The following is a 26561-nucleotide window of genomic DNA, read 5'->3' on the forward strand; positions in this document are numbered from 1 at the left end:
ATGCTAGTGCTGTAGCTGGTTGTATCTTCATGTGTAGATGGCAACATCAGAATAATTGATATGGGTCAGAAACCAGTGCAACCTCAACCAGTTAAGGCATGTATGAGGGCCCAGTTAAGAAATACTTCCCCTCCACCAGAAATACTCAATGAAAATGAATTTTTATTCATTTTATTTTGCTTCGATATTTTATTTCTTTAAAAAGGCACTTTTCCCCCTTAACATTTGTCCAAATCAAAAGTTGGGTTTGGATTTTCATTTTTTTACATGAAAACCTGAAAAAAATGTTAAGCAAAAATGGAAGTTATGTTGACTATTTCAATTTAGACACAAAACTATTTTCCATGTAAAAAGCTTTTAAATAGATATCTTTGGTCTGCTTAAACATACAGACCTACCGTATGGAATTTTTGCTTGTACTTTGTTTTTATCTAAAGATGTATTTACTATGAGATATTCAGTTTTTGAGAATGGTTTTCTAGTATGGGGTATCCAGTTTTCAGGAATGCCCCACTGGGTCCTAAGTAGTGTCATTTGCTGTAATAATGTCATTCAGAATTCTGCGGGTGACTACATGCATCTCTTCATCTAAATGTATTTTTCGGTTCTGGCTGCACTGTGCATAATTTGCCTTCAGTTTCCACAGGAGAAATGCATCAACCACAATCACAATTTAAAGTGTTGTAGTTAATATAATTTACTCAAAATATTCTCCTTTTTTCATTTCTTAAACATTCAATCTGTGATGGTAGTAGAAGCCACGCACCAGTAATTAGTGTGTTTAAAAATGATTATTAGAATCAACATTCATTGTAGCATTCAGCATAATTCATAACAGAATGCAGTTCTGAGTGTAGTTCTGTTGCTGTTCTTTAGAAAGCACCTGAAGGTTTTCAATAAATACTTGAAACATCAGTGAACTGAAATCTCCAGCATGGTGCTGAGCCTGTTCCCATTCTGTCATACTCCCAGTCATAAATTCATTGTTCCATTATAAGATGTAGCTAATGTAGCATCTATACTATACTCTTTAAGAGAGTGAAATCAACTAAGAGTTGCAGCATTTAAGGACGATGCAAATATATAAATACAGAATAACTGGTTTAGCACCAGTATGGCAGGAAAAGATCAGGGGATATAGTCTGTCACAAACTGATGTAGTCAACAGCTCCAGCTGAACCCATGTTCTGGTGAGCAAAAGGGACAGGGGAAGGTCTGATTTTCTATGATAAAAAAACCAAAATCAAATGCCAAAATATATATGTAGGTATTTAGAATTATTTATTATTATAATTGAGGCACTGGTAGGCTTTCAAATTGCTTTAATATTGTACATTTATCAATAAAACATTGTGTCCAACTGATACCTGTATATATAGTGGTGTTTCATATTAATTGCAGAAAAACATGGATTTGGGTTTTTGTAATCAGAGAATTTTGGATTTTTAAACAGAGAAAACCAGGATTATTCTGGTCTACTGACATTGGTGAGGACTGAGCTGGCATACTATGTACAGTTATGGGCACTGCACTTAAAGAAAGATGTAGACAAAATATGATATTTACCTGAATCCAAGACAGCTCTGAATTTAAGATGACTCCTCTGAAGTAGAAGACAGAGTAGAGATTCACCTTGTAGAGTAACTAAATCAGAGATTCATAAGATTTCATGAGCCTGAGCTCTCTTCATCAGATGTGATGAAAGGACATGCACAAAGCAGTTGGTTACATGGTGAGTGTGCAGAGCCAACTTTAAAGGAAATGCTGCCTTGGATGAACTTGTATCTCTCCCCAAAGTCAGCAGTGCTGCTGTGGTCAGGGCCATAGGGCACAGTCCAGTGGGGAGGTGGATCAGCATGGTGCACCAGGTGAGCAGGCAAGCAGGTGCTGCTGCTGCACAGGCACAAGGTGGGCAGGCTGGAGCTGGATGCCAGGGGTGGGCTGGACTGGGCAGCACTTCTCTTACCTGGGGCAGGGATCAGCCAGGGTGAGGCAAGGTGAGGTGGGAGAAGAACACTGCTGTGAGCACAGGCTGCTCACATGCTTGTGTGTGCATTTTTGTGTGTGTTTGGGACCAGTGGCAATGCATAGGGTGTGCATGTGCACCCCGCAAGAGTGCTAGTACACCCCCACTGGCACTTCCAGTAGTGTTGCTTGTGCTTCCCAATTGGCAAGACACCCTGCTTCCTGGTCTCTGACTGGCCACTGTGTTCCCCGACTCAGGTGGCACCAGTCCCAGGGGTTTGGGCCCCTCAGCCATGGTGCCCTGGGTTGTCGCCCACATCATCCGCTCCTAAGGTCAGCTCTGTGAGCATATATATCTCTTATAATTGGAGAATAGATGCTGGAATGTTAGAAATAAAAGTGGAGACTTGATATACACATTAAAAACTTGCCCGATAGTTTGCTCCATCTTTAGTGATATGTAATAATACAATTTTATTTCCATTTAAATAACCATAGAACTGAGAAACATGCCTGAAGATCATAGCTTATTGGATCTAGCAAAACTGCACAGAAGTTATTGATACTAAAATCTCCCATTTTGGGGAGTAGATGGTAACACAAGCTGCCATCCATTGCTGGCTGGGGCCCAGACCAGCTGGATAAGAAGTGGAGCCAAAACATCCTTGGACAGAATTCTCCTGGGTCACAGCTATCTCTGTGAATGCACAAGAAGTGTGGATTGACCATCCCTGTAGTCCAGGAGTGTGCCCTACAGTGCACTGCATATAGCACACTGTAATGTTAGTTTTCTTGTACAACTATAAACCAGAACAAATTGTTTCCATGACTGTTATACCATCCCTGGCACCCTCATTAATACTAAGGAGCATCCTACTATATACGTAATCACATCAAAAGGAAATTCTGTCACAAAGTTGGCCCTACTGACAATCACAGTGCTATCCCTTTCTGCTTCATGGTAATACAGGTCCATACACTCTTGTTTTGGAGAATGTTCTGTTTTTATGGGTCTAGTAAGATGTTACTACTCCACTAACTAGCACTGTTCAAATTTAATTTCACAGTTCTCTAATCAGATGGTAAAGTGAAATAACTACTGTTCCAATATACTAAATACTCAGGCTTTTAAATATTTGGATGTCAGCACGGAATCTCTTATATATTTTGCTCTGGTTTTCTGCTCAGGTGCTCCAAGTCTTATTTTACTTATACCAATTTTACACTGAAGTAACTCTGTTGACTTAAATGGATTTCCCTCAGATTCACACTGATATATTGGAGAGTGAAGAAAACCATGTTTTGCCCTCTGAAAAAAACAAATGATGGTTAATCTATATTTTTGTTGCACCTTTTAAAAATATTAGCAAAATAACTGAAGCTACACTTAACCATGCACATATTATCATAATGTAGAGATAGAGAACAGATTCGGGGGGGGGAGAATAATTTGATGAGAAAATAATAAATTAATCATTGTAGTGTAATTGTTGACTTTGTGTGTTTATTCATAAAGGTAAGCAGTAATGTACCTGAGTGGGAGGGGAGGTGACCAGGGGTACTTGTACATGTGATGGGGGTTTAGTCCTCAGGGTTTTATTCTGTGCCCCCTAAATTTGAAAAGATGGATTTTTACTTGAAGGTCACCATTTCATTTTTCCATCACGTTACACTGAGAAGCCTGATGCTTTTTTTGGTCAGAGCTGGAGCCTGTCTGCAGCGGACTGAGGTGCTGGTGGGCCAGGTGGTCACCGAGCTTCAAAGGTGGGGCCCCCAGGGCCACCCAGGTGGGCTGGTAGCGGACTGGGTCCTGCCCCAGCTCAAAGGCAGCACCCAGCCTGATCCAACTGTTCCCCAATCCTGAGCTGGGGCCTGCTAGCAGCCCACCAAGGAGGCCCTGGGGGGAGGACACTGCTACTGCAGAGGGAAGAGCCAGGGCTCCCCGCAGCTCAGGGGCTACTCAACCCACTTGCAGCTCACCCCCCCCCCCCCAGACATGGGAGAGGTGGGCAGGCTACACCAAAAAAAAAATAATGGATTGGGCCCCTCACCACATCTGCCTTCAGCAGGCTCCTTCAGTCAGCAGAACCAATGAGCTGGCTTGCCCCTCAGGTAGCATGGGAAGGCAGCAGGAGAGTGGCTTGGGTTTGCTGGCAGCCAGAGAAGGTGGTGGGGATGGTGCATAGGGCGCTGGAAGCCCAGGCAGGCTGCAAACTGGCCGGGGGCTGTCTCAGCTCAGAGGTGCCTGATCCAGTACTTCCCCAAGCCTGCCTGGGCTTCCAGCACCCCATGCACCCCAGTGCTGCCTCCTCCAGCTGCCAGCAAACCCAGCCAACCTCCTCCCACCTTCCAGGGCTGCCCCAAGGGCAAACCAGCACATTCCTGGGTGTCCCATGTGTTCTGCTGGCCACAGGAGCCTGTTAAAAGCAGAGAGGGATCCAATCCTGTTTATCAGTGGAGCCTGCCTCTCTCTTCCATGGCCAGGGGGTGAGCTGACAGCTGCATTGTTGTAATTTGCAATGTTGGAACTACATTGGAATGTAGTTTAGTTTGCAACAACACAGACTCATTTAAAACCCCCCAAACTCTTGCACATGTACAGTGTGATGCCTTTAAGGTGCACACAGTGACATTTTCATCACGTGTACAAGTGCCCCAGGGTAGCAGCCCTAGACACTGCTTCTGACAGGGCAAAAAAGCAGCTGTTGCTGCGATCAGCACAGCAGGAGCCAGCACTGCCCCAAACATGTGTGACTGTCCTAGTTAAGAGCTGCAATGCTATGGAGGTAGGATTGTTGGCTTCAAAGCAGGTGTCTTTGGTTATGCTAATGTTTGTGCCTGATAGCACATCCAAGCATTTGGAAAGAGATTGTGCAGAAAGAGTGTCAGTTCTCTGTTCACATCTTCATCCTGTAAACCACAGAGGAAGCCAGTAAGCATAAGTCTGTAGAAAGCAGACTTAAGCTTCTGCTTTCTACACTGTAATAAACCTACTGAAACCTTCTGCAAATCAGTGAAACCCAGGGTTTATAGCTCCCTCAGTAAGTGTGCTGCCTAAGGAAGGTGAGGAAAAGGGGAACAGGAAGTTCTCTAACAAGACAGAAACAAACAGCCTGTAGTCCACTTGCTTCTATTAAGACCTCTGAAATGTATGGGGTTACCACAGATATATATGAATCACATTTTCAGCATTTCCATTACTGTGTCTGGTTTTCTCCAGAGAACTGGTTTTCTGAAGGGAACATTTGACTCGTAGACAGTACGGTCAGATATAAGCACTTGGGTTAAGTGTGCCTCCTGGCACTTTCAGCACTCTAGCTTACATCATTCCCACTGAAGTTTTAGCTAACCTGTTTATGAAAAAAGGCATTAAATACAACTTTAGCATAGCTCTTGGCATTTGAATTTCATTAAGCAATACCTGGGATGGAAGACAACATTTTCACCTAGCTCTATCTTTGAAACAATCCAAACTTTTTAACAGCATTCTAGAAGCTTAGTTATATGCTCACTTCTGTTTTCCATAATGCCTTATGCGTAAGGCACCTAGTTTCTGCTTTTGTTCTCATGCTGTCTTTAGAGTTGTAATAACAATTTATCATGTTTTAATTACTACAACATCATGTTGTGAAACTGATGTACCAATTATTTTTCTCCAGGCATCAAACATGTTGCCAGCAAAAGAATGACACATCAGAGTTTATAACACAAGATTACAACAGAGATTTGTGACAAACTGAATGTGAATGATGTGTAGAAGGTGTAATAGTTATGGCTAGATACTGTAAGAAATATTAGTTTCAGTTTTGTATTTTTAAAATGTAACTGTCCCTTTATAAGGTAGCAGGGGACTTCCCATCCTTCCTATCCTTATGTGATAAGACAGAGCAGTATGGCATCTAAAGGTACAAACAAGCATTCTCTGCACCCAGTCTAGGTTTAGGCTGCCTACACCTAGACTGGTTATAGTATGTACAGCCATCTGCCACTGCCAGGAGCAGGGTGCAGCTGTCTGACAGCACTTCAGGGATCCTGAGGTTGTGGGGAGGGCTGGCAGGTCTGTGAGGTGGTGGGTGGGGAATTGGTACTTCTGCAGTGGGGCTTGCCTAATTGGGAAGGAGATGAAGAGGCTAAAAATAGCCCAGTCAGGGTTGGGGGGGGGGGCGGGACACAGCAGAGCCCCAGGACTGGGATAAGTGACTGGGCTTTTCCAGCCCCAGGGTAGTGCTGTGAACATGTACAGACATTCACAAGATCAGGTTAAGCCTTTCCTAGATCAAGTTAACTTTTTCTCGATCTAAGTAAGTGGACTTCCCAAGATGAACTGATCCAGATTGAGCACACCTTTTTTTGACTGAATGAAACACTCCACATGCCTGCATGAATGGGCATTTAAATCAACTTAACCCTGGTTAGGTTGATCTAAATGTAATACCTGTATATACCTTTACATACTAATTTATTCAAAGAGACATGAGCTTTTAGGCTAGGGACAGACATTCAAAAAGCTTGAGCCCAAATTGATTCAATCTTTGCAGGTTAGTCTAACCTGGCTATGCTAAATCAGTTTTGTAATCAGACAAACATTCCAGAAATGCAGGCACATGCCTGCATTGGCTCAGGCTAGAGGCCGGGGGACACTAGAGCAGCCTTCCCTTCCTTCCACAGCATGGAGCTGAGTGGGGTGTGGCCAGGCTCTGGCAGGAGCTCTGATTAGCCCAGCAGGGAATTGAGAACAGTGTTTATCACCTGATTAAGAAAACAACAGAGTGACATTACCAGCTACTTGTTGATTCTGCCTGTTGATTCAGCACAGACCATTGCCAGCATGTGGTCTGCTAGCTAATACACAGACACCTCCTCAGCAAGGCAGAGGGGAGGGGGGAATTCCTGCTTAGCAGGGAGTGGTGAAGTGGACAGGGAAGCAGCCCACAGTCTCTGGAGCTCCAGCCAGGGAGCAGAGGGGAGGGGCCAGTCCTGCTGTGAAGCAGAGAGCCCTGCCCAGCCCAGAGAGCATGCTAGGATGCTGGGGGAGTCTGATTTATCTTAAACCAGCAAGGGGTCTGGGACAGACATAGCATAAATGAGTTTGAGCCACATCAGTTAAGTCTGATACTACATTCAACCAGGTTTATGTCAAACCAGTTTCAGGCATTCTCAAACTAGTTTATGTGCACTGAACATCTATTCTGTTGCAGATTTAAACTGGTCACTAATCACTTGAACTGGTCACTGATCACTTAAACTGGTTTATGTGTAACATCTGTCCCTAGCCTTATAGGCTACAGCCTACTTCATCAGATGCTATGAATGGACTTGGTACACAAAGGCACTAAATGGAAAGGAATAAGGTCATTTAAATACAAAGGATAGGGAAAGGATTGGGGAGGGAAAATTAGGTTTGACATACTAAAATGATGAAAAATGGACAGATGCACAGCAAAATACATGTCCTCACACTTACAAATCATACTCCACCTCAGAGCTGTCATTTGTAATAAATAAGTCTCTACCACATTTCACTGTTTATAAGAGAAGGGAATGAAAACTTTTTCTTTCTTTTTCCCAAGATTTCCTTTCCACTTTTTTCAGGCAATAATACCTCTCAGCCTTTCTTCCTGCTTGTTGTAAGAGAAAATCAGTACTAATTGGAAGCAGTGGGATGTGAGTGGAACTAATGGAGGTAGTTGCTCTCCAAATTATTCTGCAGGACTTTGCACGGCAATGAGAATAAGCAGCAAGACCTTAGCTGAGTAACTGAGTGGAAGCAAATATTCCTACTGAGAACGATGCTGCCTTTGTGCTGTTACTCTTTCATCTCTGGCAAGGGAAGGGCAGGAGGGAAAATTAGAATCACTGGAAGTAGTGGCATAATTATTTTACTGAAAACTTTGCCAAGAGGTTGCAGGAGGTTGGTATTCTGACAGAGGATAGTGGTACACTGGAAAGACTTACATTGGAATGATGAGGATAGGAGCAAGTACAGCATCTGTACAGTGAGTCAAGTGCGTTCTGAAAGCTAAAATAATTTGAACTGGCACAACTGGTTTAGTTTCAGAAAGCTCTGCCTGTCTGTGCATGTTTCTCCAATACTGTTTTCAAAATTAGCTTCCTAAGCCCACATTTAGGCCCAATTATTTGATATGCTTAGGCTCCGTAAATCCCTCTTCAAAACATGCATAATGTCTGATATGTTTTTTCTTTGCTTTCATAGGTGTTGCCCCAAAGGCCGTTAACTAATACCGCACTTATTCAAATTCAAGACAAGGGATTTTTCTCCAGTCAGCATGGGGGGGGAAAGTCTTTGTCTTGGATTCGAGTACCGAGGCTGGAGCTGAGCTGCTGCCTGCACTAGGCTGCACTGGCTTGCTAGGTGTTGAGGGATTGGGGTGCGAGGAGTATGGGAGGGACTTCAGGGAAGGGGGAAACCTGCAGCCTGCACCACCACCCCTTGCCCTCCCTGCTGTAGTCTAAATAAAACCTCTTTCTGCTTGAGGTGGATGGTTACATACACACATACTAAAACAAAATTTTCTGTAACAAAATATGAACCCTGTAATAGTATATAATGCATCATTAAGGGTGGGATCCTCTGTCCTTTTAAATCAAGGGCAAGACTCTGCTGAGATAAGCCACTAAATGAGCAAATAGGTCTTCCTGTATAGAACTCTCTTGTGTGTTTTTTGTATTATTTCATTTATCTACTATATTTTATTTCAATTGTAATAATCTATAATAAAAGCAGTTTCCCTCAGCAAACTATTAGAATACACTTATTGGTAGATTCATAAGTTCCACAGATCACATCAAATAATAAAATATAAATTGTGCATGGTAAACGTTAATCAGCCTATGGAAAACCTGTGGACTCCCATGCTACCACACCCATTTACTTCTGAGAAGAACATAAAGTGTAACCGTCCAGTGTGCCTTAAGTGTCTGGGCTATTAAACCTTTGGGAAACAATTAAATTGCAAATAGCTTCCTAAGTCTTAATAGTTTCCTAATAGTACATGACTTGCTAGCTGCCTTTTCTGGATATGTAGAGGAGGATGACCAAATGTGTTCATAACAACACCTACCATTTATATTGTGCTTTATTTTAGTAAATGCAGCAGCACTTTACAACGGATGGATTTTTGCATATTAAAGATAGAGGCATGGAGACAGTGGCTACATGTGGAGGTGCACAGGGGAGCATGTGCACCCCCTGAGAGGCCTTGCTCACCACTTAGGCAATGGGCAGGGGGGCAGGCAGGAGCTCTGGTGCCCCCCTGTAAGCACTGGCCGGGGAGTGGATGTGCTGCTGCGCTCCTGGAAGTGGCCACAGCCATTTCCAGCAGCACTGCAGCCACTTCACCATCAGCCATGGGGGGACCCCCACCCCAGCCCCGGTCAGCAAGATTGGCCACAGGGGATTCCCTCCCTCCCCAGTCGCTGACTGGTCACTGGGGGGAGGGGGAAAAGCACATGATCCCTTTGACTAAAATGGCACCATTCGCCCATGCATGGAGAGGTCTGAAGCAAACCCGGTCCTCCTGAATCCTAATCGAGTGTTCTGTCCCCAAGGCTTGATCACTACATTTTTTTTTTTTTTGAAGTAGGATTTTCTCAGTAGCACAATGATGAGTGGGTAACCAGGACATGAACTCCAGGCACACACTTAGTGAGTGTGTAAGAATGGCAGCTACTGCCACTGCCACCCTGGCTTCTGCCAAGGCTACTGCCCAGGGTGCAGCCCCTGGTTGTTGTGTGATATGTGAATTTCCTACATATCTAGTGATTACTATGTGTGTTCGTACAATGTCATAAATGTCTACAAGCATCTTTAGGAAAACTTAAATTGGCCAGTGGGTTCAAGCCATTGGTTTTCTGTTAAGAGAACCGTCTCCCAGAAGCTGTCTTCAGTTATAAAAGATTCAGTTGAGAAATAGTGCCATAGCTTTTCATTTCAGAAAAGTATATGAATGCAGAAATGTGTGTATTAGTATAGGGGTTTAGGTTGTAGCCGTGTTGGTCTAAGGATATAGGCAGACAAGGTTCCTTGGGTGAATTTGATATCTTTTATTAGACCAACCTAAATGGTTGGAGAATAGTTATTAAGCAACCTTTTGGGTTCAAAAACCCTTCATCAGGCTAAGGAAGCTGCAGCAGTTGGTGTGTGCTCTTCCTGGATGGAATGAAAAGTAAAGAAGCCAGGGGCTGGGCTGGGCTGGGCTGGGCTGGGGAGTCAGTTGCCAGGCAGATTGTAATGTATCAAAAATCCAATGTCTGTGTTTAGTCCCTGATCTCTAGTATCCAGCAGGTTGATGAAATGGAGCTCATAGGCTCATCTCTGGGAAGTGTTGTGTAAATTTCCCTTGAGGATCAGGACTGAGACATTGGAGAGAGAGTGGCCCTCCTGTGAGAAATGTGCCCCCACCGGTAATTGGGTGTTTCTGTCTTTGATGGATTTCCGGTGCGCGTTCATTCTGGTGCACAGTTGTTGTCTGGTCTCTCCTACATATCTTCCATCAGGGCATTTGGTGCACTGGATGAGGTATATCACATTCCTGGAGGTGCAGTTGTAAGATCCTGGGATGCTGATGGCTCTGTTGTGGGGTGTAGTAATAGTGGGGGTGGTGGAGATGTGGGGGGCAGGTTTTGCATCTCTTGTCATGGCACGGTCTGGATCCTTTTGGTGTGTTCTGGGGTTGAGGAAGTTTGCTTCTGGTGATGAGGTTGGCGAGGTTCAGTGCTTGTCTGAAGGCTAGGATGGGTGGCTCTGGGAAGATCTTTTTAAGAATAGGGTCTTTTTCTAATATGGGTTGCAATTTTTTGAGGATTTTCCGTACAGGTTCAAGGGATGGGTGATACGTCATAACCAGCGGTGTGCGATTTGTGGGTGTTTTTCTTCTGTACTGCAGCAGTTCTTCACATGGTATCCAGGTGGCTCTTTCAAACGTGCGATCTACCTCTCTGGAGGAGTGTCCTTGCTGAGTGAAAGCCTTCTTAAGATTGGTGAGGTGGCAATCCCGGGTGTTCTCTTCAGTACAGATGCGGTGGTATCTGAGGGCTTGGCTGTATATCACAGCTTTTTTGGTGTGTTTCTGGTGATTGCTGGTTCTGTGCAGATATGTATGTTGGTCTGTGGGTTTCTTGTATACTGTGGTCTGTATTTTACCCTTCTGGATACTGATCCTTGTGTCTAAAAAGGGGATGTTGGTGTTGGAGTATTCTAAAGAAAGTCGGATGGAGGGATGGTGACTATTGAATTTCTGGTGGAACTCAATTAGAGATTCCCGGTTCTCACTCCAAATGATGAAGACGTCATCGATATATCGTAAGTACAGCAAGGGTTTGATGGTGCAGTTCTTGAGGAAGTCTTCTTCCAGGTGGCTCATGAAAAGGTTGGCATACTGTGGGGCCATTTTAGTGCCCATAGCTGTTCCCATCATCTGGAGGAAGTGTTGATTATTAAAAGTGAAATTGTTGTGTGTGAGGATGAAGTGTATAAGCTCAGTGATATCTTTGGGTCTGTATTCTGGGTTGTAATCTTGTTCCTGTAGATATGTAAGGCAGGCTTGGATGCCATCCTGGTGTGGGATGTTGGTGTATAGGCTGGTAACGTCCATGCTGGCTAGGAGTGTGATGCTGGGAAGGTGGTCTATGTTTTTAAGTTTCCGTAGCAAGTCTGTGGTGTCTTGGACAAAACTTGCTCTGTGGGTGACAAGCGGTTTTAGGATGGATTCAACAAAACCTGATATTTCCTCAGTTAGGGTCCCATGGTTGGATATGATAGGTCTGCCAGGGTTCCCTTGTTTGTGGATTTTAGGGAGCATGTACAAAGTCCCTGGGTTAGGTAGCGGGGGGATCAAGGTCTGTAGTTTTTCTTGTAATCTTGGTGGAAATGATTTGATGGTATTGTTGAGTTTTTTTTGGTGAAAAGGGGAGCAATGTGGAGAACTAGAAGAATTCTTCCGACGCCTGCGCCTCAAAGAATATTTCCACGACCAAACTGAACCCACTCCCAACAACAACTCATCCTCTGACATCATTCAAGAAAAGATCAATGCCAAAAAACCCAAAAAACCCATCAGTTTGGACACCTTGCAGTGGACGAAACCCTAACCTTGACCGCTCCATTGACTACTTCAGGGAAAGAATGAACAATGAAATAATCAGCAACACACGCCACCACAACAACCTCTCTCTACCAGAGAAAAAGGCCATAGAATCTCTAAGATCTAACCACCAAATAGTAATAAAACCAGCAGATAAAGGAGGAGCCAGTCATCTTAAACCATGAGGATTACATAAAGGAAGCCAACAGACAGCTCTCTGACACCACCTACTACAAAGAACTACAAGAAGATCCTGCTCCCCTTTTCACCAAAAAAACTCAACAATACCATCAAATCATTTCCACCAAGATTACAAGAAAAACTACAGACCTTGATCCCCCCGCTACCTAACCCAGGGACTTTGTACATGCTCCCTAAAATCCACAAACAAGGGAACCCTGGCAGACCTATCATATCCAACCATGGGACCCTAACTGAGGAAATATCAGGTTTTGTTGAATCCATCCTAAAACCGCTTGTCACCCACAGAGCAAGTTTTGTCCAAGACACCACAGACTTGCTACAGAAACTTAAAAACATAGACCACCTTCCCAGCATCACACTCCTAGCCAGCATGGACGTTACCAGCCTATACACCAACATCCCACACCAGGATGGCATCCAAGCCTGCCTTACATATCTACAGGAACAAGATTACAACCCAGAATACAGACCCAAAGATATCACTGAGCTTATACACTTCATCCTCACACACAACAATTTCACTTTTAATAATCAACACTTCCTCCAGATGATGGGAACAGCTATGGGCACTAAAATGGCCCCACAGTATGCCAACCTTTTCATGAGCCACCTGGAAGAAGACTTCCTCAAGAACTGCACCATCAAACCCTTGCTGTACTTACGATATATCGATGACGTCTTCATCATTTGGAGTGAGAACCGGGAATCTCTAATTGAGTTCCACCAGAAATTCAATAGTCACCATCCCTCCATCCGACTTTCTTTAGAATACTCCAACACCAACATCCCCTTTTTAGACACAAGGATCAGTATCCAGAAGGGTAAAATACAGACCACAGTATACAAGAAACCCACAGACCAACATACATATCTGCACAGAACCAGCAATCACCAGAAACACACCAAAAAAGCTGTGATATACAGCCAAGCCCTCAGATACCACCGCATCTGTACTGAAGAGAACACCCGGGATTGCCACCTCACCAATCTTAAGAAGGCTTTCACTCAGCAAGGACACTCCTCCAGAGAGGTAGATCGCACGTTTGAAAGAGCCACCTGGATACCATGTGAAGAACTGCTGCAGTACAGAAGAAAAACACCCACAAATCGCACACCGCTGGTTATGACGTATCACCCATCCCTTGAACCTGTACGGAAAATCCTCAAAAAATTGCAACCCATATTAGAAAAAGACCCTATTCTTAAAAAGATCTTCCCAGAGCCACCCATCCTAGCCTTCAGACAAGCACTGAACCTCGCCAACCTCATCACCAGAAGCAAACTTCCTCAACCCCAGAACACACCAAAAGGATCCAGACCGTGCCATGACAAGAGATGCAAAACCTGCCCCCCACATCTCCACCACCCCCACTATTACTACACCCCACAACAGAGCCATCAGCATCCCAGGATCTTACAACTGCACCTCCAGGAATGTGATATACCTCATCCAGTGCACCAAATGCCCTGATGGAAGATATGTAGGAGAGACCAGACAACAACTGTGCACCAGAATGAACGCGCACCGGAAATCCATCAAAGACAGAAACACCCAATTACCGGTGGGGGCACATTTCTCACAGGAGGGCCACTCTCTCTCCAATGTCTCAGTCCTGATCCTCAAGGGAAATTTACACAACACTTCCCAGAGATGAGCCTATGAGCTCCATTTCATCAACCTGCTGGATACTAGAGATCAGGGACTAAACACAGACATTGGATTTTTGATACATTACAATCTGCCTGGCAACTGACTCCCCAGCCCAGCCCAGCCCAGCCCAGCCCCTGGCTTCTTTACTTTTCATTCCATCCAGGAAGAGCACACACCAACTGCTGCAGCTTCCTTAGCCTGATGAAGGGTTTTTGAACCCAAAAGGTTGCTTAATAACTATTCTCCAACCATTTAGGTTGGTCTAATAAAAGATATCAAATTCACCCAAGGAACCTTGTCTGTATTAGTATAGAGAGGTTTGAAATTGAAGCATTAAATCTTTACTACACTTTTAGGCTACAATCTGCCCTGTTTATTAATTGTTGCCCTTTTTTTTTATTTGCTTTGATTCCTATTAATGTTAAGATGGGAGGAAGGGTGGACTTAATTAAATATAATCTTTAATTTTAAATAGTAGATTCTATGATTTTTATGTTTACATGTATATGTTAAAACTCCAGATGATTTTTAATATATGCCCATTAAAAATGATGGTAAGAAATGCTGCTGTTTGGTTTTCATGTTGTTTGTTTTAAAAACCTTAAACATTGGTATGATTCTCTTGAACATACATGCATGTGTACATGCACACACACTTTCAGGTAAAAGGTTACATCTGGAGATAGAAAGCTGAGACCCAGTCTTGCAAATTTGTACTCTGGTAATCAACTATTTATTCATATTAGTCTCATTGGACAGGCTATCAATAGAACTCATACTCCTAAATTACATAGCTGCTTTTAAAAATCCCAGCCATCGTCTCCAAGGCCTAATCACAAGTATGGATCTTCATTTAAAGTTTTACCTATTTATGAAGCTCCAGAAATTTTTGGTTTTGTTTGGTTTGTTGTTTGAAGGACAGGGACCAATTTGATAAGATCTTTTGTCTTCTCCTGTACTAGAGAAGCTTCCAAACATGAATTTTAGCTTTTCTTTCTTTTTGTGCTTGTACTCTGTAAATCCCAGTTTCTTGGCAATTATATTTGAAACCTTAAGAGTTTCTGGGATTTACAGAGATTGTTTTTTACTGGGCAAGGTGATTCTTTTAGCTTTCACTTGTCAACATTTGCTTCTCTGCTGGAGAATTGTCTTTTATCCTTTGTTATCTTGAAAATTGTTTGGAACCTAGAAATGTCTTAACAATATTCATAGGCTTATCTCCCCAGTAGAGAATAGAGAGGGACCTTTTTATCTTTCTTCTTAATCAAGTCATTAGCATGAAACTCAGAGATGTAATCATACCAGACTGGAATTGGGGTCATGCCATAGGCTAGTTGAAAAGGAGGTTTCCTGGCATGATGATGTATGGCCATTTCACAACAATGCCTTTAAAACATAAAATGTGCCCTTTAATTACGTTTTAAATCTCATTTGAAAAGTTTTTTATTGTTATGGAAATTGCCCTGTAACTGATACCATGATGTGACCCAATAAAAGTTCCACTGACAGATTAGAAGAAGAGCAAATGATTTAGAAGCTCAAATGGTGATCAGAACAGTGTTTGGTTACTTCAAGCTGGGTAGGCCATGCTGGTCATGTTGATATGAGATGCTGACTTGGCAGTCGTTACTGTGTAGTCATTAAGTACTTGTATATCTCTCAAACTAGCAGCCTGCACCAAGGCAAATGCCTCTATGGTAGTTTTACAGATTTTCTGCAGCACTGTGTGAATACAGGCATACTAATCATCTCTGCCCAACAGAGAGCCAATTAGGATGCCTGTAGCATTTCACTAAGTCGGTTACACTAACTGAAACTAGGAGTGGTGCTGGCTACTTTCAGTTCTGCAGGTCTACAGAAGTCCCTGTATTATTTGTTCTGCATTTTGCTTCTTAAGAGTTGAGTGCCATATACAGTCTCTAACTAAAACAATATTCCTACTAGTACAGAATCATCTTAGTGAAAATATTCTATAGGATTTGGCAGGTTCCCAAGGAAAAATGTAGATACTACATAACAACATGGCCTGCTATTATTAATACAGTAAAGTGTTCCATTTATTTTGCACCATATTATTTTTTTATTTCATTTTACTTTGCAGTTTGAGAACCAGTATTGGCCCTTGTTCAGCTAAGTATCTGACCTTGCCAACAGTTGTTTCTAAGTGTAGTGTTTACTACTGTGAGTAGTAATAGGCAACCGTCAATCCTCTGGATCATTGTGTAGTCTTAGGTCTAGTCAGATGCCTAACGAATCTGTTTTGGCTGACAAGTCCAGTTCAAGAGTGACACAGCTTGTTACAAGTTTCACAGATCCATATGTTGTCTGAGTTGGAATTCAATTTTGCAGCATACTGTTTTCTTCTTTCTCACTTTGCTTCCATCCTCTGGATCAAAGTGGTTTCATATTGAGCTGCACCTAGTACCAGATGCTCCCTCCAGATTTGGTGGGATTCTGCATGCTCCTCTTAACTTTCTATGTAAATGTTGAATAACTTCATATCATTTTTGTACAAAAGATGTCAAGAAATTTGTCCTCCAGAATGATGGCAGGTATTGGTTCTTCCCCCCCTTGATACACAATCATAGTCTTCTTGAGACTAATTGCCACCCCAAAGCTCTTTCGTGACTCAGAAAATCTACCCAAGAGATTTTTCAGGAAAGATTCACTGTGGGCAACCAAGACCACATCATCTGTATATAGGAAATCTCTCAGAACCAGTTCATTCATAGTACTTAGTACTTAAGGTTGGAAGAGACCTAAACAGATCATCAGGTCCGACCCCCAATGGTTTTTGTTCTAAACTGTGCAATGTTGAACAAGCCTCCATCTAGTCCGGTTTGAAGATAAATACTATCATGGCTGTCCTTGAATGTATGAAGCAGTAGGAATGACAATTAGATGTTAAAAAGTACTGGGGCTAAGATACACCTCTATTTCACCCCATTGTTGATGTCAGAGGTGTTTGATTCTTTGTTTTCATACACTACAGTTGCCTTCATACCTTGATGTAATGATGTTCAGCAGTCTGCAGGGGACAACCCAATTTCTTGACAACAGTAAATAAGGCCCTATCTGTTGACTGTATCAAAGGCCTTCATCAGATTGTTGAAGGCTATGTACAGTACCATGAGAAATCTCAAGTAACATACATTAGTAGGATCAGGCCCAGAGATACTGATCCTGAAAGAAATTCCATTTGTACAGACTCATTTGTCTATCCCAGTAGCTTTAGTGTACCTTGGTGCAGACTTAGGTCCCACCTGTGCAGAGTTTAGACTGTCATTTTCATAGATTTCATAGACATTAGGGCTGGAAGGGACCTCGGAAGATCGAGTCCAGCCCCCCGCCCAAAGGGCAGGAAGTCAGCTGGGGTCATAGGATCCCAGCAAGATAAGCATCCAGTTTCATCTTGAAGGTGTTCAATGAAGGCACTTGAACGACCTCCGGTGGCAGGCTGTTCCAGACCTTGGGGGCTCGGACAGTAAAGAAATTCTTCCTTATGTCCAGCCTGAAACGATCTTGTAGTAGTTTGTGACCATTCGACCTCGTCATCCCTTGGGGCGCTCTGGTGAACAAACGTTCCCCCAGATACTGGTGGTCACCCCTAATAAACTTGTAGGTGGCCATCAGATCACCCCTGAGCCTGCTCTTTTTCAGGCTAAAGAGCCCCAGGGCTCTCAGCCTGTCATCGTAGGGTCTGCTTCCCTGACCCCTGATCATGCGCGTGGCTCTTCTCTGGACTCTCTCAAGCTTCTCCACATCCTTTTTGAATTGTGGAGCCCAAAACTGGACGCAGTACTCCAGCTGCAGCCTCACTAAGGCCGAGTACAGGGGGAGAATGACGTCCCGGGATTTGCTTGAGAAGCATCTATGGATGCAAACCAGCGTTTTGGTCGCTTTAGTAGCCGCAGCATCGCACTGCAGGCTCATGTTCATCTTGTGGTCAATGATGACCCCCAAGTCTCTTTCTTTCATAGTGCTAGCCAACATAGCACTGCCGAGCCTATAAGGATGCTGCGGGTTTTTCTTCCCAAGGTGGAGAACCTTGCATTTATTGGCGTTGAACACCATCAGATTCTCATCTGCCCACTTGCTGAGCCTGTCCAGGTCAGCCTGGATCACCCGCCTGTCTTCTGGTGTGGATGCTTTGCCCCAAAGTTTGGTGTCATCTGCGAACTTGGCCAGTCCGCTTCTGACTCCAGTGTCCACATCATTGATGAAGATGTTGAACAGTATGGGTCCAAGGACAGAGCCTTGGGGGACCCTACTGGTCACAGGACACCACGATGAGTGACTTCCATCAATTACTACCCTCTGGGTCCGACCCCGGAGCCAATTTTCCAGCCAGTGGATCGTGGAGGACCCAAGGCGACAATTGGCCAGTTTCTCCAAGAGACGATCATGGGACACCAGATCGAAGGCTTTTTTGAAGTCAAGATATATGACATCAATCTCATCTCCCTTGTCCAGGTGATAGGTCACCTGGTCGTAGAAGGAAATGAGTTTGGTCAAGCAAGACCTACCCGCAACAAACCCGTGCTGGCTATCCCTTAAGATGTTGGCGTCGGCCAGTCCATTAAGGATGGCCTTCTTAATAAACTTTTCTAAGATCTTCCCTGGGATAGATGTCAGGCTGATGGGCCTATAGTTAGCCGGATCCACTTTCCTCCCTTTCTTGAAGATAGGCACCACATTGGCCTTCTTCCAGTCTTTGGGCACTACACCAGAGCGCCAAGAGTTTTCAAAGATCCGCGCTAGAGGCTGGGCTATGATGCTCGCCAGCTCCTTGCCATTTTTTACTCTTTCATTTTCTACATTACAGCCTCTGCCTTACAGAGTCAGTTATTCTTTAGATACTAGCCAATTGCCCATCAAGAATGGTGGGGCAGGACCCATCCGGGCTCACTCCCCCTTCCCTCCTGCTGCTTGAGGTCTGGGCCTGAGGGAGGGGAGAAGCTGGGCCACCACTGTGGGGGGCCTAAGAGGAGCAGTGGGGCCAGACCGACCCAGCGGCAGTGGGGGAATGGGAGAACCGGGTTTGGGGCTGATGTGGCGGAGTGGGGGTGAGGGAGGAGTGCGCCTGGGCCTGATTGGGGAGGAGGCTTGCTCCTCCCCTCCCCCAGAGTTACTGTGTTGGGCTGGGCCAAACTGGGCCCGCTGACCCCCTCCCCCCCACTGCCATGGTGGGCCACCTTTCCCCTCCAGCTCAGGCTCACTCCCCTTTCCTCATGTCAGGCCCAGGACCAGTCCTCCTCTGGCCTCACCATCACCGCCAATGCCACGGCTCACTTGCTCTTCCCCCACCCCCCCACAGGGAAGAGGGGTGGGGGAGGAGTGGGCCCAGGCCTAAGGAATAGCCAGCTTTTCCCCCGCTTCCCCCCCCGCCCCCATGTTGGGTCCAGGCCCACTCCTCTCTCCTGTGTTACCTGCAGGGAGCAGGATGGGTCAATGAAGCCAGCCTTGCCGGCCTTGCCCCCCCCACCCTTCCATCCACTCTATTGCTGCTGCCTCCAGCCATGCTGGCCTCACCCCCTGTCCCCCACTCCATCCCCTGTGTTCCCACCATCATGGAGGTGAGCTGCCTTCTGTCAGAATGCTTCTTCACATTCTGATTGGCTGATTGTCAGCCAATAAGAGTGCAAATAAAGTGTTACAGGCAGACAGACAGACTTAGGCTTTTATAATATTAGAACTTTAACTAGACACGGCTAACACTAGACACGGCTCAGTAAATCAGGACCAGTGATAACAAAGTTGAAGCCCCTTTCTGTTCATTCGTGTGTGCAGGTAACCTCTAAGCTAAGAGGACACATTTGAGAAGAGATGTGAAGAAATGGAGAAAGATGTTAATTAGTGGGAGTAGCAAAGAACACAAGTAGGATGAGAATGAGGAGCCCTGCTAGTTCACTTATTTCAACTGATAGGGAGATGACTGCAAGTCTAGAGCCCTTTGGTCAATTAAGTTTAAGTTTTAATTCAAATCATTTTATGACAGTTGTTCTAATCCTCTCCCTTTAAGGATTATATATGAATAAGAAAAACTGTTACTCTTAGGAAGACATAGCCACAAGCAAGAGATTTCTAGATACTTTCAATAAAGTCTATAACAGTATACACCAATATACAGGCCTAACATAAGGTTTTGATTAACATCAACGTTTATTATCCTTCATTGTAAATATAGACATTGTTCTCAACTTCAGTCACTATTAAGAATGTTACTCAATAAAAGTTGATACTCTAGTAATAAATTAGTATAATTTTATTTTGTTTATTTTATAGTAAAAATTCTGACCACCAACTGGGACCCTTTATTCAATTTGTGCTGTCTTTATTCTTATTGAAGTCCCATTGGTTCAGTTAATCCCATTTATTGGGCTAATATATTAATATTGTACAGTAGCTTCAAAATTTAAATTGCTTGGCATTATTTTATCATCATTGGAGGAGTGCAAAGCACAAATACAAGGACAGAACTTGGTTTGTTGAAAGTAGAATTAAGCACTTTAATTTCTTTGAAGTATTACATAATTGACTTAGTAGTACGTGGTTAATTTTGTGTCTAGCTTGCATGCAGGATAAATATTTTGTCAGCTAGGCAACATCCATTTATGTATTCTTGTCTAACTCGTGTGTGGTACAGTTATTCTAACTAATTACTCCTTTGTAGGACTTTTTTTTTCTTTTTTTTTTCTTTCCAACCTTTTGTAATTAAAGAGAACCAAGCAGAGGAAGTCAGATACATGTCTGATCGCTCTCTGATGTGTTGTCAAAAAATAATTATGGCATTTTGCCATATGTCATGTCGTTTTATATATTGCTTATGGGATAAAATGAGGCTTGACATAAATTAATTACTTTCTTTCTGATAAACTATCTCAAACCATGATGAATCCCTACAGGAAAAATCAGTGTGACATTGAAGATGGCAAGACTTTGTAAGACTGTATATTCTAGGTTTCAAAATTATTCTTCAGGACTTTGTGTGAGGTAAAATATGTGGGATGTGGGACCTCAGGCAGATTTCTGTAATCTGCCAAGTACATCTGGGGATGCGAGCATCTACCAGTGGGGATGCTTGTCACTATAAGGAATGCCAAGCAGATATCAGCAAATCTCCACGCAAAACTGGTGCCAGAGCTGAACCGGGTGGGACAGGGATGTGTTCTCTGCATGGCAACCTCGGGCATGTCATCCTGCAAGCATTCCATGGCTCCAGTAGAAGATTCATCTTGTTTTCTAGAAAAATGACTTATTTGTATGTCTTTTCTCTGTAGCCCTTCTTTCTAAATTATGGTATACCTTGTAGTTTCAACAGTGTTTAAGTTAGCTACTTTACTTTGATAAAATAGCTTCTTATAGGAAAACCTGAAGAGGGCTACACCAAATGGGATGTATAAAGACTTAATAGGAATATATAGGAGTTCCAAAAAAAATCCTACAAAATTATTTGAAAAGTATAGACAGTATTTTTTACAAGATTTTGAATCATTCTGCTGTCTAAATATGTTCTTTTAAAAATCTCTTGCGTGATTTAGAGGTTATATGTAGCAAGATTTTCATTATTAAATGCTGTAGGATATTTTTGTGCAAGTTGGCTAAATCACTCAGGCAAAATTCTCATCCACTTAGGTGTTTTTTTCCCTAAATTGTTCAGGATTTGGTTTTGAATTGTCTGTAGCCAGGCAATACTAAAGTGTTTTCCGGCAGATGGATACATCTTCTTGGGTTAACAATCAGTACATGTTGATGTATTGATGTGCATTTACTATTGTTGTTTCTTTTATTCTCTAATCTTTTTAAAAGAGATGTATTTTGTTGGCAGCAGCAGTAGTTACAACAACAGAAATACAGTGCACTAAATTAAATTAAATCGCCGTGTAACACAAATGGCTTTGCTGGGGTTACACTTCATCTCATTTTGATCTGCTGTACTTACTGTATATACTTGAATGGGTTAGAATATATACAGCTTTTTTATTTCACTTCCCCATATGATGTCAGCAATGTCTAGGTATGAAGTGTGACACCAGTATAACTGAGCAATTTACAAGATGAAACAGATCCTCCCCCTGCTCCCTCCCCCTGTTGTCGAGGAACAAACTTTAGTTCATACTGATCTTTCATATTTTTTTTTTAAGGATCAGATGCATTTTCCTATTTCAGAATATAAATATAGATTAGTCCTTTTTCTCTGGTATAATCTGCATCTCTCAGGGTACAAGGAAATCATACACAAGGATGAGAAGCATACAAACCAACCAAAGAAAAACTCATTTTTATTGTTTTCTAACTTTTCTGTGCAGCCAGAATGAATCAAAATTTTTAGTTCAGAAAACATTCCAAAACATATAACTGACAGTGGTGATTTGGTAGAAGATTGAGACTTGGTAAACTTTTAACACAAGAAGCATTTAACTTATGACTTTCTTGAGTAGGGCTACCTAATGTATTGCTCTGTTTTAGGAAGTATAATTCAGTTTGACCTGTTATGTTGATCAGGTTACTATAGAACAGTTTGGACTAGTAGGAATACAGCATGCCTCCCTCCAAACGCACTTTCTTCCTTCCTATAAATTCATAAGCATGAAGAAAAAAAGCTCTAATTTTTTGTGGAGCACAATACAAGATAAATTAAGAAGGAAAGGAAGAAAAATGCCAGAGGGGTGGCACTGTTACAAGATTCTGTGTAATAGAATATGCAACAAGAGGATTTTATTTGATGAAATAACTCCTACCAGAAAGGGATGCTTGACATGCGTTTCATGGTATATGCTGTTTTTGCTGAGGGAGGCAGTTGACTCTTTCAGAAGCTGCATTAAAAATGAATAGCACAAGCTAGAGCATCTGACCATTCTCCTTCAGCAATGGACTTATCCTATTATTTAAATGTAAAAAAACCATTTGAGATGTGCACACTGATATTACTTTTTTATTCCCGTGACCTCTATCCTTTCTTGTCTCCTATTGTTTGTCACTCTCCTCAGTTACATTGCATTAAGGTTAAAGGGTGACTTGATCACAATATTTTAGCTACCGGCATGAGGAAAAGACAAGAGTGTAACAAGATCAAGTGGCTGGAAGTTGAATTGAGACATAATCAGGCTCAAATCAATATGCAGCTTTAAACAGTGAGGGGAATTAACCACTGTAACCATTGTGGTAGATTCTCCATTCTTGGCCCCTTTAAAATCAAGATTGGCTGTTTTTTTCTAAGAAGATGTATTCTAATCTGAACAGGAATTACTCAGGGAAGTCCTCTGGCTTGTTTTATTCAGGGAGTCAGACTACATAATTGAAAATGACCCCTTTTGACCTCAACACCTCTGAATCTGTTAAATCCAACTGTAAGTTTTTTGAAGCAGAGAAAGTAGCTTATCTTTTTATTGGCAGTGAGAATTCTGTGCACATTTTCTAAGGCTCCTAGCCTATATAAGTAATAGATGCTTATTGCCAGGCCAGTAACAGCATAACTCTTTTCTTCTGTTATTTTCCTCCAAATGGTTTCTTTGTCTCTCCAGCAGAGGATGTTACTTTCTTTGAGACTACTTTGACATGAGAGAAACATACAATGTAAAGAGGAAGAATGCTCTTAAAATGCTACTTCTGCATATAAAAAATGCCCCAAATATTTTACAGGTATTTTAAACACTGTTGGGATTACTGATACCAACAGGTGTAGCACCAATACAGTCTCAACTGCTTCACCCAGAACTTTAGTAGCAATGTTAACATAGATGGGACCTGTGGCCTTTTTAAATCTCTCAGAATATGTTGCTTATAGTGGTTGTTGAAAGAGTGGTGGGATAGGTAACCAGGAGATCTGCACCAGTGGGGCAACAAGGCTTAGAATGATTCAGTCTGGATATTCGTGTCATTGAAGTATAAAATGCAGCTGATTGAATTAGGAACACTTTAGTCTTATAATACAGGCAAGACGGTTCTTCCTCTGCTTTGATCCAATCTTCTTGCTAAGGAACACTGGAAAGACGTTTCATTGGAGCTCATCTGCAATGCTCTGCTAGCTCTGGGCACCAGTGCTGAACACCATAAATTACCACCCCTTTCACATTGCCTCCCCAGCAGTGCTGCTGCAGGAAGCAAGCAACCATAGCCAGAAACCTAAATTCCCATAGTCACCCATAAGAACATGCAGAGCTCTACTTCACAAGCCCAGTGCATTCACCTTTCCCCTTATTTTAAAAGTAACCAAGTTTGTACCCTTGTGCAATGCATGTGTTGGTGTGTGTATGTTTAAATGATTTTTTTTTTTCTGGGTGAAATGCTGGAAACAGGCTCCAGAATGAATCTATAACTTTGTGGAGCCGGAGCATACAAAACTCTTAAGAGTGGGCAGCTATTAGACAAAGACTCCATTCAGTGTGTAGGCAGATAGGAATGCTGGTACCAAGCAGCTCTCTAAAGAATGTTCTTTTGGCAGAAGTTGCCTGCTAAAAATGAGGGGGAAAATGAATTTAAAATGTATCAGGCCTGGCATTGCAAAGTGATAAGACAAGTTAGCTGTTCAACATGAGCGGCCAATTGCATATTCTAGGTCCTTGCTATTCTGTCCCTCCTACAGTCATAGCCCCAACCAATGTTTTGATATATTACAAAGTGGCCGTTTATTACAATTGACTGTTGAGGCCTGTGCTCTGAAATGCGTTCTGTCAACAGAATGTAAGTGACTGTGGCATTTTAAAGCTCTGCTGTTGCAGTAGCTTAGTTTTCTTGGGATTGCCATGCAGCAGGACCAATGTTGCAGTCCCCGGTTCAAGCTCAAAATGTTGCACAGGAAGACGTACCATGTGAAGGTCAGATACAGCTATGATTCTGAGGGCTTTTGCTTATCAGCACAGTTAATATACATCAACCTTGTGTGACTTCTGACTGTCAAAGGCTAGATTTTTTAATGTGACCTAGTAAAGAAAAATCTTGCTGTTTATTGCAGATTCCCTTATCCGAAGATGAAATGTGTCTGGGTGTGTACAGCATATTTTATTTAGACATGCACTACTATTCAGAGAAGTAATCACAATCTGTGTTACATGTGGCACGTTTCATGCATGGGGAAAGGATAGCTTTTCAGTCTCCATGGTTCTGAAAGAATATATGCATGTTGTTCTGTCTTATAGGATCTCCAGACAGAGATTGAAGCTCATACTGATATCTTCCACAACCTGGATGAAAATGGACAGAAAATCCTGAGATCGTTGGAAGGCTCTGATGATGCAGCCTTGTTGCAGAGACGCTTGGATAACATGAACTTCAGATGGGGCGAGCTGAGGAAAAAATCCCTGAACATTAGGTAGGACTCCCACAAGATAAAAAGCTGGCAATTGATTTGCAAGACAGCATAGTACTTTTCAAGCAACACCAGGGTCTAATTTTATTTCTGTTTCATTCAGTTTTGGAGTGATCTGTGCTGTTTTGACTGTTGAATTACTTTCTAAGAATGATTAATGTACCTGGTATGGAGATGATAGTGAAGGATTAAGATTTGAGGAAGATGATGAGGTTTTTAATTCCGGTTGTAATATAGAAAAAGAGATTAACATGCTTAAACAGTAATTCTAAACACAGGCTTTTTTACAGAGCTGGGTAGGACTTATCAATGTGTCATAAAAGAAAAGTGATTAAACTACATACAATTATTAGGCTGTATTTGGTGAAACTGTTTGTTTGTTTTTTCCTGGTGCAACACTAAGAATAACCTTATTTAAGATCAGTAAACTTTATTTAAGGCTTCTCTCTCAAGATAGAGGGGAACAGAATTGAAAATTAAATCCAAGAGTAAAAAGCATCACAAGGTTTCTTAGGAGAAGAAACTCCTTGCAAGAAAGCATATAATAAATGCCAGTGTTAGAAAAAGATCAAGCAGAGGTGCAAACCTCAAAGGGCTTAGAATTTCTTTTCCAAAGAAACTGACCTGGAATCTTCTCTTTCTAACTACGCTTTTTCAGTAGACTCCCCAGCTCCATTGCGTGCTCTCTGTCACTTTTTCTTTTACTCACTTACTCTGTGTTGGTGGTAGTTCAGAGGGCAGCAAAAGGTAGAAGCATTTTCAAAGTCATGTATGAAAGATTAGCTTTTGCAGCTCAAGCCCTGAGGGAGGTCAGTGCGTGTAATGACAAAAGCCATCTTCATAACATCAGTCATTAAAAATAAATGAAAGATGTGAGGCTGAAAAGATATTAGTAGTTGAAGTCAAAATTAAAAAAGATGGTTTTCTTCTCCTTTCTTCTCGTGAGCAAAAGAAAAGCTATATAACCCTTCAAAGCATCACTTTTAGTTCCTTTTCTTTAGATGCCTCTTTAGGTGTGAACTTGCTGAAATGAAAAGCGGTTTGAGGAAAAAAAACAGCATGTTGGCCAAACATAGGTAATTTAATGTATGAGATTTTCTATATCCAGGCTTCTGGAGTTCACTTACTGCTGTCATTAATCAACCCAAAAATAGAAACCTGAGTTTATCACAGTGGCGTTACACTTTTAGATTAAAGATTTAAAGCAAAAGGCTTGCTTTCTAACACTTTACTTGTAATAGACGGTTCATAAAATATGTAGGTTGGCATATGAGATAATGCTTTAGCTTTTAAAACATTCGATTCAGATATGACTGACAACTGAATTAAA

At 42.4% G+C, this 26561-nt stretch overlaps 1 protein-coding gene across 12 annotated transcripts in view; it reads left to right on the forward strand.

Moving 5' to 3' along the window:
• Window positions 1-26561, forward strand: part of DMD (dystrophin) — a 2172325-nt gene that overhangs the window by 1843331 nt on the left and 302433 nt on the right. For 11 of the 12 annotated variants that reach the window (XM_059720821.1, XM_059720816.1, XM_059720817.1 and 8 more), the window contains one exon: window positions 25062-25234. In XM_059720821.1, coding sequence (XP_059576804.1) covers window positions 25062-25234 — 173 coding nt within the window. Of the gene's footprint in view, window positions 1-24638; window positions 24741-25061; window positions 25235-26561 lie in introns of those variants that run through there. The other variant, XM_014611190.3, reaches the window with a different exon arrangement.

The sequence above is a fragment of the Alligator mississippiensis genome, chromosome 1 (assembly GCF_030867095.1).
Source record: "Alligator mississippiensis isolate rAllMis1 chromosome 1, rAllMis1, whole genome shotgun sequence".
Lineage (NCBI taxonomy): Eukaryota > Metazoa > Chordata > Crocodylia > Alligatoridae > Alligator > Alligator mississippiensis.